Source organism: Scleropages formosus, chromosome 5 (assembly GCF_900964775.1).
Source record: "Scleropages formosus chromosome 5, fSclFor1.1, whole genome shotgun sequence".
NCBI classification, from domain to species: domain Eukaryota; kingdom Metazoa; phylum Chordata; class Actinopteri; order Osteoglossiformes; family Osteoglossidae; genus Scleropages; species Scleropages formosus.
Genome location: NC_041810.1, coordinates 6,395,343 through 6,417,467, shown reverse-complemented (window position 1 = coordinate 6,417,467; position 22,125 = coordinate 6,395,343). Strand labels below are relative to the sequence as shown.

At 41.2% G+C, this 22,125-nt stretch overlaps 2 protein-coding genes across 7 annotated transcripts in view; both read left to right on the top strand.

The window, feature by feature from the left end:
• The window catches only part of LOC108930782 (brain-enriched guanylate kinase-associated protein-like), a 37,762-nt gene extending 36,395 nt beyond the window's left edge, over window positions 1-1,367 (top strand). For all 6 annotated transcript variants that reach the window (XM_029252556.1, XM_029252561.1, XM_029252559.1 and 3 more), the window contains one exon: window positions 18-1,367. In XM_029252556.1, the coding sequence (XP_029108389.1) occupies window positions 18-1,367 (1,350 nt within the window). The remainder of the gene's footprint in view (window positions 1-17) is intronic.
• Window positions 1,368-11,573: 10,206 nt separating this feature from the next.
• LOC108930751 (mitochondrial basic amino acids transporter-like) lies at window positions 11,574-21,412 on the top strand. The gene is made up of 4 exons (XM_018746156.1): window positions 11,574-11,796; window positions 14,564-14,607; window positions 17,666-17,749; window positions 20,397-21,412. Exons 1-4 carry the CDS (start codon window positions 11,769-11,771, stop codon window positions 21,150-21,152), a joined length of 912 nt encoding a protein of 303 aa, XP_018601672.1. The 5' UTR covers window positions 11,574-11,768; the 3' UTR covers window positions 21,153-21,412.
• The last annotated feature ends 713 nt before the right edge of the window (window positions 21,413-22,125 follow it).

The following is a 22,125-nucleotide window of genomic DNA, read 5'->3' as shown; positions in this document are numbered from 1 at the left end:
TTTTCACCCATGTCCAGCTACCGCCTGAGTTCCAGGAGCGGGTGAGTTTGCACATGGAGACCACACCTCGCTGCCACACTCCTTTCTCCGACTCTGTACCCACCTCGGTCATTGCCAAAGTGCTCGAGAAGCCAGAACCTGGGAGTAGTCTGGCCTCCCGCTCCGCAAGCCCAATGCCTCGAGACCCCGACTTTCTCCACAGCAGCCCAGGCAGTAGTGAGCACCTCCACTTGCGCATGGCGTACAGGTCAGACATGTACAGCAGCGATACAGCACTCTACTGCCCCGATGAAAGGCACCATGAACGACGCCAGAGTGTGGACTTGCATGGGCAGGAACCTAATCCATTTCAAGCCCAGAACTCCACTGACAGCAATCCTGAGGAGGATGGTCTCCACTCAAGCTTCTCTCAGGAGCAGTTTCTGGAGTTTGCGGGTTCGTTACCACCTTCCAGCTCCTACTCCAGCTTCAGTGGGGCTTCAGATGAGAAGACTCACCCCCCCAGTAGCAACCTGTCCTCGCCCCAACAAGCTCTGTACATGGACTGGCGGGATGGCAACTATGAGCACAAGAGCACTTCTCCTTTTGAAAAGGAAAGCCCTGGGTTCCCCAAGTCTCACAGTTTCCAGCAGATGGCACATGGCTATCAGAATGGCAACTCCCCTGTGCATTCGCAAAGCTCACCTGTGCATATGCGGGCTGCATCCACCTGCTTTGGTGAGCCCTTCCCGCCACGTCGCTTCCCATCCTCTTACAGCGTGGGCTCCTACAAGCTGTATGAGGATGGTGGATCACCGAAGAGGAGCGCAGTGCATGTCCCTATAGACGAATTGAGTGGACGCTGGCGGCAGCTGAGTGTAGAAGACCTCAATGCCTACTCTTACCCTAGCCCTGGACGAGTTTCACCCTACAGCTTCTCAGAGCAGCACTATGCGGTAAGACCTGGGAAGGTCAAGCTGGGCCCCCTCTATAGCAGTTTGCAGGAGAGTGGCAACATCTACAGCAGTGTCCCAGACCCTGACCTGGGGGCCTCCAGTCCAAGCCCTGAACACGACTCTGCTCTCCCACAACAGGAGCATGTGTATCGAGTCAAAGAGGACAACCTCTTCCACTCAGGAAGTACCAAGGACAAGGAGAGCATGGCTGGAAGCATGAAGGAATACGTGGATATCAGTCCCAACAGCTCCACTGAATCGCTAAACCAAAGGTCTCTGGAGGTGGCTGAAATGCAGCACTACCAGATGGAAAGGCAGAGCCCATCTCTTGCGGGCAAGGCTGTGTCACAGTATCAGCAGTTTGGGACCATGGGACTCTCCAGAAAGGACAGCCTGACCAAGGCACAACTCTATGGCACATTGCTAAACTAGAGGACTTGTTTTCTGTGGTGTTATGACTTCAGTCTCTTCCAGTTTGAACTTCAGAGCCAATAGAGTGACGATTGGCATTCTGATGGTTTCGCCACATTAAACTGAGATTCAGAAACAAGATTTTGGATTAAAGACCTTAAATGTACAGTTTAATAAGCACAGTTTGCAAAGCATAGAGTGATGATAATTTCTTAGGTATATTATGGAGTAGTTGAAAGAAAATTTGGCTTTTGCTCCAGAGTGAGTACAGATCTTCCTGTTTCAGGATTATTGCAATGCTAATAGATTTATTGATAGATATTTATTATGCTGGCAAGTTAGTGAGTAATTTAAGTCACCTCTTTGCCTAATCATTAATTTAAATACCATGTTTCTGAACCTTTCAACCGTCCCTTTCGATTATATTTAGTGAAACTGTTTTTTTTTTTGTTTTAATTTCAAGAGCAATAGCTACATATAAATTTTGCCGTGTTAAATATATTCCTAACTTTATTTACAACACCTGAACTAAAGGACATGTGGCTTCAAAAATTATTTGGACAATCAGTGCAGAAAGTTCGAATGATTAGTCGGATCAACTTAAAAGAAATGAAATAACCTTTTCCTGTATTAGTTTTTTTTTTGACTGCACTTCATTTGGACCCAAACAAAAATTGCTTTCATTTGTGAATGAACTTCATAAGACTTTCGTTTGCCTTAAAAGTGAACCGATTACCTATTTAAAGGGGTCATCATTTCTGCGTGTATCACAGGCAGAACTGAAAAAATATTCGTGTCTTGATTTTTCTTACTTTCAAAGGACATTTCAGTTAACATCCCTCTCCTACTCTGTGGGCTACAATTTTGTATTGGCAGTACCACTCCTAAGGAGTCACCTGGTGCTGGCAGGTACTTCACTGTTGCCTAAGTCTTACAAATGTAATCTATCCAAGGATTTTTTCTCAAAATTTCCAAGGTCTGTCTGGGAGTTGTCACACCTTCTGACTCTAAGCTGCCAACCTGAAAAGAACAGAGCTGCAAAAAAGGCACCTGCAAGTTATGTAACTGTTAACCACACATTTGAAATTAAGATTTTATGCTAAGATTTAAAAGTATTTTAACTGTAGGCAGTCAGAGCAAGGGTCTGGTCTCATGAGGGGCCTGGTATGAACAACACAAAATGACACTGGAGATTTCTTTCCGAGGTACATTCTGAAAGTATCTTCTCTTACTGTAAATATATATCGATCATGATATGAACTTAATGCCATGTATTTTTGCAACAGTGTTGATGATCCTTCCTTTCTGATCCCTGAATGTGCTCTTTTTGTCTCATTCTACCTCATATTTACTCACGCTCCTCTGGAACAACAGGGCACGTTAGGCTGACCTTTTATTGCATGTTTCCACATTTATATTGTGTGTTTCTTTACTTAATAAACAATAATAGCACAATTACTGTAACTTACATCTGACATAAGCAGTGTGTCTGTTGGATTTCTAACTTTAATATTATCCCCATCAGACATTGTAATGGCCAATTTGAGATGTTTGAAAGGGGTTTCTGTACTGGTGGTCAAGCTATAGAAAAGTACGGCTTAACTTGTAATCAAAGGCAAGTCTAAATTAAATCTAATTAAAGTAGAGACAACATGCAAAAACAATGTGTATTTAAAATATATTGTCACCACAAATGCATGAAAGCTGTGTCAAATTTGCCAATTTTTAATGTTGTCTAAGTATGCAGTGGTACTTGAAAGTTAGTGAACCCTTAAGCATTTTCTCTTTTTAAATATACATAAACATGATCAGATTTTCACGCAAGTCCTAAAACTAGGTGAAGGGAACCCAATTAAACAAATGAGAGAAAAACATTATACTTGTTCAAGTATTTATTGAGGAAAACGATCCAATGTTACATATCTGTGTGTGGAAAAAAGTGTGTGAACCTTTGCTTTAAAGAACTGGTGTGACCCTCTTGTGCACCAAAAACGTTTCCGGTAACTGTCGATCAGTCCTGCACATCTGCATGGAGGATTTTCAGCCCATTCCTTGTTACAGAACAGCTTCAACTCAGGGATGTTGGTGAGCTTCCATGCATGAACTGCCCGCTTCAGGTCTTTCCACAATATTTCTACAGGATTAAGGTCAGGGCTTTCGCTCGGGCATTCCAAAACATTAACTTTCTTCTGCTTTAACCATTCTTTGGTAGAACGACTTGTGTGTTTGCTGCATAACCCACTTTCTGTTGAGTTTCAGTTCACAGACGGATACCCTGACATTTTCATGTAGAATTTGCTGGTACAATTCAGAATTCATAGTTCCATCAATAAATGTAGCCATCCTGGTCCAGAAGCAGCAAAGCAGACTCAAACCATGATACTGCCACCACCACGTTTCACAGATGGGATAAGATTCTTAGGGTGGAATGCAGTGTTTGCCTTTCACTAAAAATAACGCTCCTTCTTCAAACCAAAACGTTCGGATTTGGTCTCACCCATCCACAGAGCATTCTTCTATTAGCCCCCTGGCTTATCCACATGGCTTTTAGCAAATTGTAAAAATGCACTAATTTTCTTTTCGGAAAGTAGTGGCTTTCTCCTTGCAACCCTGCCATGAACACCATTCTTCTTCAGTGTTCTCCTTTTGGTCGACTCCTGAACATTGACATTGAGCAATGTAAGAGAGGCCTTTAAGTTCTTTAAATGTAACCCTGGGTTTCTTTGTGACCTCCTGGACTATTACATGCCTTGCTCTTGGTGTGATCTTTGCTGGTTGACTACTCCTGGGAAGGATAAAAATTGTGTTTTTTCCATTTGTACACGATCTACCTGACAGTGGATTGTGGGGTCCAGTTTCTTTATAAACGGTTTTGTAACCTTTTCCAGCCTGGTGAGCATCAGCAACTCTTTTTCTGAGGTTCTCAGATATCTCCTTTGCTCAAGCCATGACACAGTTCCACAAACCTATGTTGTGAACAGCAAACTTTGATAGTGAATCCCCCAGTTTCTGTTCTTTAAAAAAGGCAGGGCCTCCCCCACTCACACCTGATTGTCATCCCATTGATTGAAATACCTGACTTTAATTTCCCCTTCAAATGAACTGATAATCGTAGCGGTTCACGTACACTTTTGCTGCACACAGGTATGCAATATTAGATCATTTTCCTCGATAAACACATGCACAAGCATTATTATTTGTCTCATTTGTTTATTTGGGTTCTCTTTATCTAATTTTTGGACTTGCCTAAAAATTTGATCATGTTTTAGGTCATATTTATGCAGAAACATAAAAAATTCTAAAGGGTTCACAAACTTTCAAGGCCACTGTATATGTGGCAGAGTCGATAAGTCCTAAGAATGGCCAAAGTGTGACGGTGCTGTGCTGCATGCACAAATGGCTCGCAACTACAGCAATGCCACATGGCAGTCAGTGTTTGATTGATTGTACCATGTACTGCGTAAAACCATATTGCTGCACAAATCTATTACAGTATGAATGTGACATGGCTGTAATGAGAAACCTCTTTTACTTTGAGTTTAATATGACTATTACTGATGCACATGCAAGTGACTTGAAAACAGAAGCTATAGAAATGGCTGATCATGTCACAAAGAGGTCATTTAAAGACGTCAGCCTGGGGATGAAAAGAAAAGACAAAAATCATCAGGAGGAAAACATTTGTAAAAAAAAAAAAGAAAAGCCTACAATGTTTTTTTTTCCCCCTGTATCTATTTCAAAATTACTTGATGTGTATATATTCCTTTTGTGATACAGACTTCCTTCCTTCAACAAAGGTGTCTTTTACAAGAATTCCTGGCTACAAACAGATGTAATTTGCACCCAAAAATTTACATCACTTAAAAATTACAGTAGTAAGAGAGTAATAGAATCCATCCATCTCTAATAACTGCCCATCAGTCTAAATGGAAAAAAATAAAAAGTGTTCAGATATGTTTTCCTGAAGATCTGCTTGTAAAGTGAATTCTGGAAAACAAAACTCTTCATTGCTATTAATCTGAAAGTGGAAAATACACAATGCATTCCTCAGCTACAAAACTGACAGATGCAGTCGAAGCAACGAATCATGTTGGAGGAAACTTGTCTGGTGTAGCACCACCAAGGTGTGCATTTTCAACTGAAATGTCTGTTTTCACAAGAAATGTCTGGTAAGTGAAGGTTCACAGCTTATTATTTGATTTTTTTAATATAAAGTGCATTTGTTCACAGCTCAGAATTCTCATGAATAGAGCTTTCGTTAAACTAGGAAAACATGTAATTCTTTTCTGAACCACGGAAGGTTCACTCATTTTTTCGGCAAAATGCAAATGTTTCATGCTAAATCCTTCTCTTGTTTTTTAAACATAAAGAAAATCCAATTCCAAACCAATTACTTATATCAGAACTGCACTGGACATCTTTAAATCGAATCAACCCCCTCAAGTTCAAAACTTGTTTGCATGTTCTTTAGGTTTTTAGATAAATTTTACATAAAACTGGTGTTCCAGTTTTTTAATACAGGCAAAGACACATTTCAGGTATTTTGGTTGCTATAAATTGCCCAAAGTGTGTAGCAGTCTTTCTGAAGTGCTTAGGTCTAAGGGTTTATTGTTCCATTATCAAAGGCAATGACAAACCATTACATTTACATTTATTTATTTAGCAGATGCTTTCCTCTAGAGAGACTTCCAGTCAACTCTATGTCAAAAGACAGAGGGGTAAGGAATATGGGCGCAAATAAGTTTCAAGAAGAGACAAAATGACTTACCAGCTATCAACAACGTATTGATCTGCCAAACTACAGCCAGATCAAATCTGGGAATTTATAACGCTATGCTCTTACGCACTGTGTTGCCGGGTAGGCTCCGGTTCCCCGCGACCCCGTATGGGACAAGCGGTTCTGAAAATGTGTGTGTGTGCTCTTCCCTAATTATTCTCATCAGCATTGCATGTAATTAATTTTTTGTGTATTCATCACAATAACATTTTCACAATATAAACTCACACACACCACCTGCTCCACACAGGGTTGCCGGGAGCCAGAGCCTCACCCGGCAACATAAGGCAAAGGGCTGGAGGGGGAGGGGACACACCCAGGATGGGACTCCAGTCTGTCGCAAGGCACCCCAAGCGGGACTCGAACCTCAGACCCCCCCCCCCCGAGAGCAGGACCCGGTCCAACCCACTGCACCATCTTACCACCCCACAATATAAACTGAAAATGGTAAATGGACAATGGTAAATGGCATGGGTTTATTTCCCCATGCAATAAATAAAATGGGCATATATCAACCATCAATAGTCTAAAAAGACTTCATTGTGCGCAAGTATCATTCATTATAACTTTATCTGAGGTTACAGGAACTAACCTATGAGTAAATCGAGGAAGTCTGTATTCAGCTTTCACTTCTGAACAAATTGAGTTACAAACAGACTTCTGGTCCCACTTGTGTTCGTAAGTTGAGGACACGGTGTATAGTATTATTTTAGTAAAAATTGGCTTTACTTATTTATTTTAAAGAGCTTTTTGGATATTAATTAAAGCCGGTGTTTATCTGAAGGCCTCCTTTATTGATGTAATGATTTCCCACATCTTTATAAGTAAAAGTTTATTAGCGCATCCAGACTAAATCCAATCAGACATCAGAGGCATCTTGGACATATCCCACATGAACAGATTTTCCTCCGCATGAAAAACATCTCTTTTTTTTTCAGTTGAACACACTTTCTCCCATGTGAAAAAGCAAAATGACACCAAAATGACCTCTTTGGACAGGGGTGCTGTCACTGTGATCTTGCCCAGGACAATGTGTTACACACACACACATACACATTTTCAGAACCGCTTGTCCCATACGGGGTTACGGAGCCTACTCGGTAACACAGGGCGTAAGGCCGGAGGGGGAGGGGACACACCCAGGATGGGACTCCAGTCTGTCGCAAGGCACCCCAAACGGGACTCGAACCGCAGATCCACTGAAGAGCAGGACCTGGTCCAACCCACTGTGCCACCACACCCCCCGGTGTGTTACATGAAAGGCTATTTCCTGAATGCTATGCCAGTTATGGCTTAAGGTACACCAGAGCTGCTGCTAGGTGGAATTCATTTAAGTTTAATCACTGTACAGAAAGCTGTGACTCACAGATGTTAATAAATTAGGGATAAGTGCCGAGATGTTTGATGTACTCGTGGAGATGCCGCAATGGAGTTCTGCTGGCACAATAAGGGCACCTGAGAGCACCAGACTTTGCTGTCATTCATTAAAGAATTGTGTCAGGAGGCAAGTGACTGCCTGTGCAGAAGACAGACCATAACCAATCATGTCTGTTTGTGCCAAAATCAGTGTGTGATGCAATTCACTGCAACTACACACAGCATTCAGTCTCTGTGTCTCTTGCATCGCAAGCATGAAACCGCAAAGCAGAGGCAGCAACTGGCAGACCAAACGGCTATTGTTCCAACTTAAAAAAAATCAAACACATTAAAAGACGGGTGTTATGCAAATCAGGGCTTTTACACCATCCTGATTCTGAAAGGTGAACTCTGTTTCCATAATCACTGGAAAGATCAAAATATTTACGGCGCAGGTGTGGTCTTTATGACGCACGGCAACATCCTTTCCTCGCACAGAATCAGCAAAAGCAGAAATAAAATGAGGATCATAATTAATTCATTGTTGCAGGAGGAAAGTAACTACCTCAGCTTCTAATCCTAATGATTCAGGTCTTACCAGGGTTACTGTCGCTAATTTTAGTAAATCTAGCAAACACTTCAAAGCGTCGACTTAATAAAGATAATTTACGTATCAGCTGACTAAGGGGTAAATATAGCGCAGTTCTACGAGTTATACTGTATTTTCAGTTACGGAGACTGGGATCTCCCTTACTGCAGGGTTATACTCGTTCACTTTATTTAATCGTTCGTCCTTGTCGGGGTTGTGGTGGTGTACAGTCTATCCCAGAATCACTGGGCAAGAAGCTAGGAGGGGTACATCTTCGACACATCAGCCCATCGCAGGGCAGCCACAAACACACATAGAAGTACTAACACAGACTAGGGAATTTAGAATCACCAGATAAGCTGAAACACATCTCTTTGGACTGTGGGAAGAAACCAGAGCACTGAAAAGAAACCCACGCAGACACCGCGAGAGCATTCAAACTCCACGCAAACTCAGCACAATTCCAACATGTGCCCAAACAGCCCAGCCCGGGTTCTCCTGCTGCGCCACCACGCTGCCTGCAGCGTTACAGTGTATACAGTACAGCTCCTGTATTCAAAACTGGTGAATGTTCTCCCAAGTACCATGAAAAGAGAGGTTATTATATACGTAAACCCAAGGAAACTGGCATTCAAAATGAAACACAAACCTAAGATTATCACAGAAAAAAAAAATGTGCCGCAAACCGGGGACCTGTAAGGCAAAGGAATTAACAGGGAGCAGAAACTGCTGAGCTGCTTATACCTTAGTGATAATGTAAAAGTACACTCCCCAGTGAAGCAGTAAAGGCAACTAATGGCCAGAGCTGTTTTATTTGGCATTTCGTATTGCTCCCACAATGAGTATCAAGGCTACCTCTGAAGTCTGAGACAGTAGCACGAATGAAAACCATGAAGGCTGTTGCTATGGTGACAGATGAAGGATCATGCAGCAGCTGTCTAAGAAAAAAGTTTGAAAAGGTGCCTTGAGAGTGGAGATCCGAAAGTATCATCATTATGCAATAGATGCGCCGGTTAATATGGGAGGTGTGCTTGGTGTTGCATTCACACACATGTTCCTTGTTATATCTGCACATAATAATATGAGCAGAAGTATAGATTAGTTTCCAGTCATTGGAACCATCAGAATTTTTTGCCTGGTTCTACCATTAGGTCAATCATCTATTTGAAAAGAATAGAGAATACACATGGCTGGTGAGCCCATTTATTGAACAGTAGTTAAAGGCCTGTCCACCACAGGTCAATCACATGCAGAAATTTTTACATTTAAATTTATTTAATTAGGAGACACTTTTCTCCAAAGCAACTTCCAGTGAACTCTATGTAGAATTATTAGCCCACACACCTTATTCACCATGATGACTTACACTGCTAGATACACTACTTACAATGGGTCACTCATCCATACATCAGTGGAACACACTCTCTCACTCACACTATGGGGGAACCTGACTTGCATGTCTTTGGAATGTGGAAGGAAACCAGAGCACCTGGAGGAAACCTGTGCCGCCCGAAGGCAATTTAGAGTGAGCAATTCACCTAAAAAATATTTCTGCACTGCGGTAGGAAACCACAGCACCCCCAGGAAATCCCTGTGAATGGGAGGAAACACTGCAAGCTGAGCCAGATTTGAACCTATGGCCAATGTCACATCCCAGGAGCTGTGAGACAACAGTGCACCTTAACCACGTCGTGTCACCCTTTAAATACACTCTCTAAAGTTAATCATATTCATAAAACAAATGCTTTAAAAAGTACAAAGAATGTCAGTTTCCGGCTGTATATTGTATACCATTCCACTTTACAGTAATTGTGATTGATACTAGAGCTGCTGCCCCTCTTTACTTATAGATACCAAAGTACAAATTTTAGGAAATTAAGTATAAAAAAAGGGTCCAGTTGAGGATGACCTCTTTGTTTTAGTTATTCACGGTCACGGTGCAGAGTAAGGTGACATCAGAAGCACCTGGGAATCTGTGAAAGTTTAAGTGACCTTTACAGTCAACATGTTTGACGATTTCTAGCAAAGAACAAATAGACACCAATCAAAGTTAATAATGATCCAATATAAACACGAAAAGACTCTCGTATAAACACTTAGCCCTCATATAATCAGGTCCTGTATAACTGTAGCAATGACTTCTGAAAATGCATGTCACAGAAATTTCATTATTCGGTACAACAGCATTTTTGCCGTTTACCCAGCCAGTTTACTTCCATGAGTGGGAAAAGAATTGATGTAAGAAAACCAGTTCTCTGCTCTTCTGTTATTCCAGCAGGATTTCAAAAGGAGCAATTCACTCCCAGTGAACCGAATCTGTATGCCAGCTATCTTTTTCTAAGAAAATAAACCTTAAATACTTTTTTTTTTTTTTTAAATTTTTAAAGAAAAAACTCATACCAGTAATGAGACCAACTGCTACTAAAATGAAGCAACAATGCAATAAAACAATTTTGGAAATGCATAATTCTTCACATAACTAATATTTTGTATTCTGATGCAAAGAAATGGTAGGAAATTATACATTTAAAAATTATACATATGAAGGTATTAAAAATTTGTCAACTTTGCTGTTATTGTTTATTCTGGAACACAATATTGTCCAGAACATGCTGTCACAACTCTGGTTACAGAGAACAGAGCGGGAAACCCTGATCCGAAGGATCATGTTTAAATTTTATAAACCCCCTGCTCCCGCTGCCCCCGCCGACCGCGCCGCCCCACCGGACACCATGTCCAGTCCTTCATTGCAAAAGAGCACTCAGGTGTTCCTATCAATCCAGCAGCTGCTGAGTCATTTGCCCTTGTTGTTTGCCTGGTATTACGTCCACCTAAATTTTCTTCTATTTACAGATTGTCCAGGTAGTTATACCCCAAGCAAAATGAGGAACAAAATAGTTCTATTTCAGTATTGTACAGCATGTCTTAATAATACAACAAAAACTTACAAAAATATTGAAAAACACAAACAAAAAACATCATGATGTGTTGCATAACCCAATGTGCAACAAAAGTAGTTACCAAAATTATCATTTCTACACAAAAATGAAGCATCGGAGACAACAACATACTTGATTTTACTATTATATAATTAGGTAGATGATGACTTCTAATTGTTTTCTCAAGGAGAAACGTGTGTAGACTGAACACTGGTAGATTTTTTTTAAAGGGTAGAAAACAATCAAAAATGTCCTGCTAATTTTAATTTAAAGTTCAGGGTTCAGTAGCAAAATTATTCCAGTACAGCAGTCCTGAGTTTATAATTGTAAGGCAACAACTGTAGCTCATTTTCTCCGGTACTTTGTACTTTCATTTTTACTGTGTTTTTTTCTTCATGTTGTTTTTGCTTTTGCCATGTGCCTCTGTAAACATCAGAGCAGGGGCGTAAAGGTCCATGGCCAAGCCACAAAAATGTAGGAGTTGTCTCTACGGGAATGAAGCCATTGGATTTTTTAGGCCACACCCCCTCCTAATAAGGGGGGGCCGTGGGGTCGGAGGGGGGGGCCTTAACGGATAATGCGGTACAGGATCCAGGGGCTCTCAAATATGATAAATGTCTGCAAATTAAATTGTTTATTTTTCTGTATTATGGCTGAAGTTGTAAGCCTTTAAAGAAAGTTTAAAATCACTTTTTGAAAAAGATTTAAAGACAAAAAAAGAAGTCTAACAGACAAATAAACAAGGCAGCTTGGAAACATAGATGGACTTTCTTGCAGGATGTATAGGAGGTAAGCAATATTTAACACTACAGAAATGGCTCACGCGTTTGATTTCTTTGCTGTAAGTAAGAACTCATTCATGATTATAAGCATAAATGCAAAGCGCTTTAAGTTAATGAAAAGAATGAGTTTAAATTTATCACTTTAAAATACAAGTGAAGATGTAGCACAAAGAAAGTATTTAAAAGTGTTTAGCAGGAGGACACAAAAATGTCTCAGCGACCTCCATTCTTCTACATTGTCAAAAGTCGACATTTAATAACATAACCTTGTTTCTCATGGTTGATATATCTATATTTTGCAAGAGGTTCTGGCAGCTTTGACCATTTAGTTTTGAACTAATTAGCTTGGCCAGGATTCAATTTGGAATGATTGTACTGATTCAGCTGAGTTGTTTTTAGCTCGGAACTGGCACACATCTACAGAGCTGGAAAGATACCCCCTGCGTAGTTTAAATGTGACTAATTTAAATAAATGGCTTGATAGTTTCCTTTTTGCAGTTAAATTAACATACTGATTCTAGTAATAGGAAGCTTGTCATTTCCATGGAACCTAGATGAAGAGCTGCTGGTCTAATAGTATCTTCAAGGTGCTTCTTTGAAGCTTAATTCAGCATCATGAAATGGTTAAACCACAAATTGTTTCACAGAACTCAAAATAATTTAAAACTGAAACTCTGAGTGTGGGACCCGATTCAGCACAACTGCAGCAAACATAGAGAGCAATCCGAATATGTGACACTGAGTTAATGCATCCTGGGACACAAAAATCAGACTTTGAGAAATCCTCTGTTTCTGATGCTTAATGGTGGATTGATGATTATAGAGTTTGTAATTCTATATAATTCATCCTTTTAGTTTTACTGATTTTGTGTTTCAATGGTATTAACCGCACTTTCATTCACAATTTGAATAATTGCAATATAATCCTGTCTGTATAGAAATAATCCTTGAAGAACTGGAGTGCTGATGGATATAGTGTGTTTAATTGCATTTGTCTGTATGTTCCTGTGAATATTTACCAAATTGAATTATAATCAATTTGCAATGATAACTAATGAAGAGAAATGTTATTTAGGAAAAATGAGTTTATTGCTGCGGTTTATACTTCTTCAAGTGATTCTGTCCAAGCTTAAGCTATTGGAACCAAGAGGCAAATTTTAACTAACTGACCTCATTTGTGTTATTTTTGAGATGTAACTTGTCCTTCTAATGTCAGTTACACAAAATGAAGAAAATGAAGCTTCCTGATAGAGACGGCGAGACATTTAGCAGGATCACTGCTGAAAAAAGCGAAAGAAAAATTCCATTAAGCTGATTCATGACGTGGTAACCCAGGATCCACAAGTGTGCGGTGAACGCTCTCAAAACTGGTATTTATGGTAGGGCTGCTGCCGGGAAGTTATTTATCTATCAATATTCTCAGTCAATATGCGGAAATTTATAACCTGAACTACTGAGTGCAAAATCTGGGCAACTGGACAATGGATGGTCTCTTGAAACATCATTTTACTTTTCCAGCATCCACATGGATCCTATGGATATTGATTTTAAAGTTCATACTTTGTTGACAAGTGCCCACATGCAGCTAATCATAAAGTTTACATCAAACTGAAAAGATTTTATCAAATGCCTTAGCAAATTTATCAATGTGTTGCAGCTCTTTGTAGAAAAGAAAAGTGCTTAAAAGGAATGATAGAATATCACTACTGATGCACATTTACATTTATTAATTTATATTTACATGTATTCATTTAGCAGACATCTTTTTTTGCCAAAACGACGTACATCTCATAGAAAATGCAATGTGTTCATTACATTAGCAAGAAGAGACACTTCGATGCAGACATGTGATTCTTAAGTGCAGTTAGTTTCTTTCCACCACATGATCCAATGTTCATCACACGAGTAGCTGCATAAAACTTTATCCGAATATCAATGATTCCTGATCACCTTCATAGTAATATTTTTTTTTAAGATACATATAAACATTTGCATTACATTACAGGAGTAGCTGCGTAAAGGATTGGTCCGGGCATGAGCTTAAAAACTGATCTGCACATGAGTGACCATGAGGTGCTGCATATGCCTGGCAGCCACTTCTGCCACATTGTAATCTTTGCCAATGAGATTCAGAAGTAATTTTTGGCACACCTAGTGCCAGTCTACAGCAATTTACTATTAGTCCAGTGCAAACCAGTGATGTCACCCCTGTTATTGCAGTGGTGTTGGTGTAGTGGTTACAGTTGCTGCCTTTCACTCAAGGGTTGCAGGTTTGAAGGCTAGCTGTAGGACCTTTGAGCAAGGCATTTACTGTAAAATTCTGCAGCCTTATTAATGGGCAAACACCTGTAAGTACCAAAAAATAATTAATTAAAACCTAAAATTAAAAATAAACTGGAAAATGTTTGTATATTCAAAAATTTGCAACTCAAAGAGGAGTTGCAAGAAGAGCCAGTGTATAACATAACTACTGTAGTGTAAGTGTTAGAAATAATTCTAATTTTAATACTTGTACCAGAGGCAATGCATGAATATATGGTATTTTTCAACAATTTAGTTTGTAAAACAATTATTTAAATATTGGTTACTGTGGACAGACAAACAGAAACAGTCGTATCAATATTTTTTGTGATAAAAACTTTTGAAATATCATTTAAAGTACTTCTGGACAGTAGAGAGACGTGTGAATTGAATTTTTTTCAGCATTAATTGGTTGCTTCTCACTTCCTCACTTTGCTTTTTCTCTGGTCCTTCTTTGTTTTGATTCACATTAGGTGTTGCTGGGGTCTTGGTAGGACACCCATTTGATACCGTAAAGGTAGGTTTCAACTAATTTTAAATATATGCATCTTACATATTTAGCTGGGTTTAAAATGTTTTAAAATTCTGTCACATTTTTATGTAATACACATTTTCTAAAGCAAAGAAGCTCTTACTTTAACCTGCTCATAAATACAAATACAGTGGTTCCTTAACTAAGAAACACAATTTTATCAGAAGTCTGTTTGTAACTTGATTTGTTTGTAACTCCTAAGTAACTTTCAAGCACTCAGTAGTATTCATTAAATGTGGAATAATTCACCTATTCCTCCAATTTTTAATGACTTAGGTTTTGTAAGAACTGAGAAAAAAACTAAAAATAAATTTTGAAAAAGTCTTCCCCCATCTTAGAAAAAACTAGGTTAAAATGACTGAAAATAAAAATTCACCCTCTCCACAAATTTCTAAACTAAAGTTCATTAAATCATTCAGAACTCACTGAGCCTCACCATAAACAAGTGCAGTGCTCTTCATTATGTTTTTGATTACTGGTCACAAACAATAGACCTAAACTTTAAATATTATTGAAGACAGTTGTATGGAGATGGTCTTAGTCTTCTGCTCTATTTGGTTGCTCCTTACCTCCAACTAATTGCAGTAATTTTAGAAAATTGGACCATGAAGAGATTTTTTTAAATATAATTAAAATAGAAATGAAATATAAAAATAAAATCTCTCTCTCACACACACACACACTTTCAGAACCACTTGTCCCATACGGGGTCATGGGGAACCGGAGCCTACCCGGTAACACAGGGCGTAAGGCCAGAGGGGGAGGGGACACACCCAGGACGGGACGCCAGTCCATCGCAAGGCACCCCAAGCAGGACTCAAACCCCAGACCCACCAGAGAGCAGGACCGTGGTCCAACCCACTGCACCACCACACCCCCCATAAAATAACACACACACACACACACACACACACACACACACACACACACACACACACACTTTCAGAACCACTTGTCCCTTGCAGGGTCACAGGGAACCAGAGCCTACCCAGTAACACAGGGCATAAGGCCGGAGGGGGAGGGGACACACCCAGGACAGGACACCAGTCCGCCACAAGGCACCCCAAGCAGGACTTGAACCCCAGACCCACCAGAGAGCAGGACTGCAGCCCAACCCACTGCACCACTGCGCCACCTAAAATAAAACATTCATTTAAAAAATAAATAACAAAATAATGAAATATAATATGTGTGTATTAATACAAAACAATGTATTATGTAATGAATTATTGAAAGTCAATGAATTAGCAAAAAGAGCCAGTGTATAACATAACTACTGTAGGGTTTGTCTTTGCAGTAACATGCAATCTTGGATGGTATCACATTTTAGAGGGCTTTTGGGGGCAGCTGGCAGTGTAATGGTTAGCACTGCTACCTTTAGACCTGAAGGTTGTGGGTTTGAATCTTACCTTTGACTGCAGTAGCCTTGATTGAGATACTTAGTCAAAATTGCCCTATAGTATAAATTGTTTTTTGGGTTTAAAATTGTTTTTTTTTTTTTACAAAGAAAAAAAAGAAACAGCTTAGCATTGTAAATCACTTTGGATAAAAGTGTGAGCTAAATGAACCAAATGACCAGATGTGCTTTGGTGTCCAGTGTGGAAATTGGCAGCTTCCAATGTTGTGTCTGCTCTGAGAGTCCTGGTAAAAGTTCAGGATGTGCCTGAAGAACAAATGTGTTGTGTGATATCACTGCACCTGAACCCATAAAGAATATAAATTATTACCATTTTTTTAATAAGCAAAGTAGGTGTCCCTGAAAATCTGCAAAATCATCCTTCTGTAAGGAGTGAGGGATGTTCTACAGTTTTATTCCCTGTCTATTCTCTTAAATTTTCCAGGACAACCCCCCTGACATTTTCCTAGTTAGTGAGAGTCTACTATGGGCACTTGTCCTGGCACCTAGTTTGATCAGATGAGATGTCTAGCTAGTGTCCTTATGCCAGAGTGGATAAAAAAGATACAAATTCAGAATTTTATGGATGCTTCTGTTGTTTGTGTTCATAAGCCAATGGTGGCATGGTGGTGTAGCAGGTAACCTTGCTCTCTCATAGTATCTGGGTGACGTGAGAGAAGTTGGGTTAGAACCATGCTCAGTCTGTATCAGGTCTGTGTGGGTTTCCTCTCACAGTCTTAAGACATGCAGTTCAGGCAAACTGGAGTCTCTAAGTGAGTGAACGAATGAGTAAGTGAGTGGCTACCATGTGATGGACTGGCTTCCCCTCCAGGGTGTACCCCCATCAGCCTTATGCCCAAGGTTTCTTATATGGGCTTTGGATCACCCCAACCCTGCTCAGGACAAGCAGTTACTGAAATTGGAAGGATGGATAGATGGATGAGTATGAAGCCAATGAAATGGACTATAGTGAGCACGATGTAGCTCATACTTCTTATTGTACTGAACTGTTTTTTTTTTTTAAAACCAGCAGCAATGTTACTTTGTGTGACAGAAAATTAGGACACCTCCCATGTACATTTTTAATACACACACTTTCTGAGCCGCTTGTCCCATACGGGGTCGTGGGGAACCAGAGCCTACCCAGCAATACAGGGCGTAAGGCTGGAGAGGGAGGGGACACACCCAGGACGGGACGCCAGTCCGTCGCAAGGCACCCCAAGCGGGACTCGAACCCCAGACCCACCAGAGAGCAGGACCTGGTACAACCCACTGCACCACCCACATTTTTAATATTTCAAGTTAAAACCACAATTTCACGTCACCTAAACAAATAAATAAAGTTGGACTTCTTTTATGGATATTTCTGTTTTTGGTTTGTTTACCCGGCAAATACAAGTATCTTTGACAATGCAAAATTGTGTCACGTGTTTTTCCGTAGGGTTTCTGAGAAAATTCAGAGCTAAGAATGGTATAGAAACATATTGACTGACTGGGCCCGACTGGACAGTGAAATACTTAAAAGCTCACATTCATTGTAGACATACTCTGCACTGAGTTCCCTTCATTATAAATCACTGCTGCTGCCCAGTTCTGGAATACTCTGATTGTACACTTGAGATGGATCAGCATGTTTCTGTCTTCCAGGTCAGACTTCAGGTGCAAAATGTGGACAAGCCCCTCTATCGTGGCACTTTCCACTGCTTCCAGTCTATTATAAGGCAGGAGTCGGTGAGTGAAGCCTCAGCTCAGCACCAGTACAATGTGGGTAGGCATCCCTGGCAAATGTGCCTTGCATATTGATTGCCTGGGAAATTAATTTTACGAGGGCTGACTATTGAAAGACTAAATGAATAAATATAGAGCAGCACGCTGGTACTGAATGAAGAAAGTGACATCTTTAACATGAGTTATTTTAAAGCAATTTTAAAGAAAAATTAGAAGTATGGATTCAGGAAAACCGAGGAAGCCCATGAAGTCCTGCTTTGGAAAGCCCAGGCTTCATTCTTGGAGCAGACAAAAAAAAAACCTCACACCAACTACTTTTTACGGATATGTCCTCCCATAAGACCAACCTTATTGTCAGTAGGAATACTAATTAAATTTATTATTATTTTTATTATTATTATTATTATTGTTGTTGTTGTTGTTGTTGTTGTATAGTCAAATATATGACAGGGTATAGTCAAACCAGTGATGCAGATGCCAAAGACAGTTTATACATATAATGCAATGAAACATCAGCCCTCATTTTATTCATGTCTGTGTGGTTCTATGACCTGAGTAAGATCAAGGACCTCATTCTGGATTACTGCAGTCTTCTTAGTTTGACAGTCACATCAAGAGGAGTAGCATGGAAGTAGAAGAGGCTGGAAAGGGGGATGCTGTTTGCACTTTCTGAGAGTATGCTTGTGAAGGTGGCAGAAGTTGAGTGGTTCTTGGTCTTGTGTTAGGCAACTACCCATCATAACCTTCATGGACAACTTGACAGTGCCAACATTGTTCATCCTAGGTGGATTTTGCAGGGCCTGGAGAGGCATATGACATGGGCTAGGATAAGTTTTAAGCCAACAAAGACCAGACAGCTAATGCTGAGAAAGTGGAAACCTTCTCATAAGTTCTGCTTTACCTTGGGGAACACATTGATTCTATCCATTTTTGATGAAGATCGTGAAGACCTTATGGAAATGATTCGAGACCGGCTTGAGGGATAGTGGAACGATTCAGGCAACTTTCAAAGAGTTGCATGGCTAGCAGCCACGGATAAATCAGGACTTCCAGATAAATTTAAAGTATGGGTGTATCACTACAGCATTCTTCCATGAGTCCTCTTTCTCCTTCTGGCTTACAAAGTCCAGAAATTGAAAGTTGTGGCATTCAAGAGAAAAATAAGCTTCTACCTCCCCAGGTGGCTTGGTGTACCTTGAAGCTCAAGCAGCATTGACTTGTACGGGCAGAATAACAAGCTAAAGTTACCCTTTAGGGGCCTAGAGGAGAAGTTTAGGATAACACAATTAAGGAAAGTGCTGCTGTATAGGGACTTGGGTAATTCTAAGGTTACTAGAGCAGGCATTGAGGTAAAGACAGGAAAGAAGTGGAACGCACTGGCTGCGGTGGGGCAGGTGGAGTCCCAGCTTCAGCTCAGCATGGTGGTGGACACAGTGTCTTTTGGAAGAGCAGGTTTGGGCAGTGTTCCATCACAGCGATATGACAAGGCCCAGGGGAAGGAGAGGTGCCAGCAGATACAGAAGGAGATGCAGGCAGCAATGGAGGAAGAACAGATGGTTAGGGTGGTCGGGATGCAGCAGCAGGGAGTATGAGAAGGTATGAACAAGCACTTGAACATAAGGCTTCATGGGCAGTGATCTGAAGAGCAGAGCTCCACTGTATTAAGTTTTGATTCAGGAAATTACAAAGTGTTGTCTATTCTATCTAACTTCTCTAATGGGTAAAATTGATTCTACATAATGCCTATTAGATTCCAAAAGAGCATCACTAGCCTGTCATCCGCAGCTGACCAGGAGCATTAAGTAAGGACTGCAATTGCTGGTGTAATGACCACTTGTTTAAGGCCATGGCACACTCATCAGTGTGGGAACAGCACACCGCAGAACCTGCCGACCAGCAAAGCAAGCCATAGTGTTGGTCAGGGAAGTTGAAAGAGCTGAATCACCAACCAGATCCAGTTCAGTGCTCCTGGTGACAATGCAAGACTGGAAACTGATCGGTGACTTCAGAAGGTAGCTGATGCTTCCAGCCACCATCATGGAAATACCTCTGTGGCCAGACATCTTTTCGCTGAAACTTCTTAGCCATCTTATTTGAGCTTATAATTGCTTGGGAAGGATGGATGGAAGAGGCTAATGGAAAAAAAGATGGCACAAATACAAGGAACTGCAAATGTCAGGATGGCATGGTGTGTCCCGGTTGAAACAGGCTTTGCAGGGAAGTCTTGTATTGTGCTTATAGTATAGCGGGTATCATAGGCAGTTAGAGGAGGGAGGCCATGAAAGTTGGTGCTTGGGATGCAGAGAGGGCATCTAGATGGCGGTGGAGATGTGATCCATGTGTTCACTGTAGTGCTACCTGGATGACCCTTACCCAGTTGCTTTATCAACCATGGTTGGATCGCCTGGGTGAGGGTGTGTGATGCTGAAAGACCTGAAACACGCAGTGACCAGTACAAAACAGGTTTGGTTTAAAATGAGGAATGTGATAGAGAAGACATCATGAAGCATAAACTTGACCATTTCTGAACATAAATATAGAGAGAGGACAATCAGCAGGGCAACCTACACATCTGAGTAATTCTAATGCATGAACTGACTTGCAAACTATGTACTTTCCTTCTTCCTACTCCTTTCCTTCTTCTCTGCAGATGTTGGGCTTATACAAGGGTCTCAGTTCACCCATGATGGGCTTGACCTTCATCAATGCCATCGTGTTTGGGGTGCAGGGACATACCTTGCGCCTGCTGGGCCGGGACACCCCCACAAATCAGTTCCTGGCAGGTACAGCGGCTGGCATGGTCCAGTGTGTGGTCTGCTGCCCTATGGAGTTGGTCAAGACTCGCATGCAGATGCAGGGTGCTGGACAGAGAAAAGTACAAACAAAACTGTACAAGAATTCCCTGGACTGCCTGATGTGCATCTATCGGCGGGAAGGGTTGCGTGGAATCAACCGGGGCATGATGATTACCGTGGTTCGTGAGACTCCTGGATTCGGTATCTACTTCCTCACCTATGATCTGTTGACACGGTGGATGGGCTGTGCTCCTAGTGAGTCCTACCTGGTACTTAAGCTTCTCCTGGCTGGTGGCCTGGCTGGCTCAGCATGTTGGATTTCCACTTACCCTGCAGATGTTGTCAAGTCCCGTCTCCAGGCAGACGGAGTGGGAGGGGTCAACAGGTACAGCAGCGTGACAGACTGCGTGCGACAATGCTGGCAAAAGGAGGGCTGGCGGGGCTTCACACGCGGCCTCAACTCCACACTGCTGCGGGCGTTCCCTGTCAACGCCGCCACCTTTGCTACCGTCACGCTCTTCCTAATGTACATGCAGGAAGATGAAGGCAAAAAAGACTGTGATCTTGCCCCAGGGGTTTTGCATCCACAGGCTGAGCCATCAGGCCTGTGACTCTGTCCATGAGTCTTGATCATCTTTCCAACTGACCCTAGCAGATAGCTCAGTTCAACTGGAGCCGGATATTAGGGTACGGTTATGACTAGACATTGGGCTACTGGTCTGGACGACAAACCTGTTTGTTATTACACTACGAGGAATCCTGGGCTGCAAATACCCAACAGTGCTGATTTCCCAGAGGATTCATTCGTGTATAATATATAACAGTTATGTTCATCATTAGACTGTTTTACATTTACTTGGCAGATGCTTTTTTCCCAAAGTACTTCCAATGAGCTCTGTGTAGTGTTACCAGCCCACACACCTTGTTCACCAAGGTGACTTACACTGCTAGATACACTACTTACACTGGCTCACTCATCCATACATCAGTGGAACACACAAACTCTCTCTCTCTCACACACTATGGGTGAACCTGAACATCATTTCTTTGGACTGTGGGAGGAAACCAGAGCACCCAGAGGAAACCCACACAGACACAGGGAGAACATGCAAACTTCACACAGACTGAGCAGGGATCAAGCCCACATCCTCTCACACCACCCAGACGCTGTGAGACAGCAGCGCTGCTCACTGTACCACTGTGTCACCTGAACGAAACCTTAACTTTCCAGTATTCTGTGCCACTTACCCTGCCCTGAGACCAAAGTTAAGAGTACAAGGCTACAAATTTGGGCTTCAAGCACTAGAAACAAGGCTCTTAAAAGGTCTTTTGGCCATCAGAACATTTGAGAAAACATGACTAAGCATTGGCAGCAAACACTTTGGCGTAGTAGTGCACCAAACAGCTATCAAGTCTATTTTATAGTGCATCCCTGATGAAAGCTGATACCGTGGCTGGTGTTTATATCTGGTCTATTTTCAGTATCCACCATGTAAATGGCTCATTAAAAATGTTTACCTCAATATTTATTCATTTATGTATGTTTGTTTCGGCTTGTTTACTTACATGCTTTTAATAAGGGTC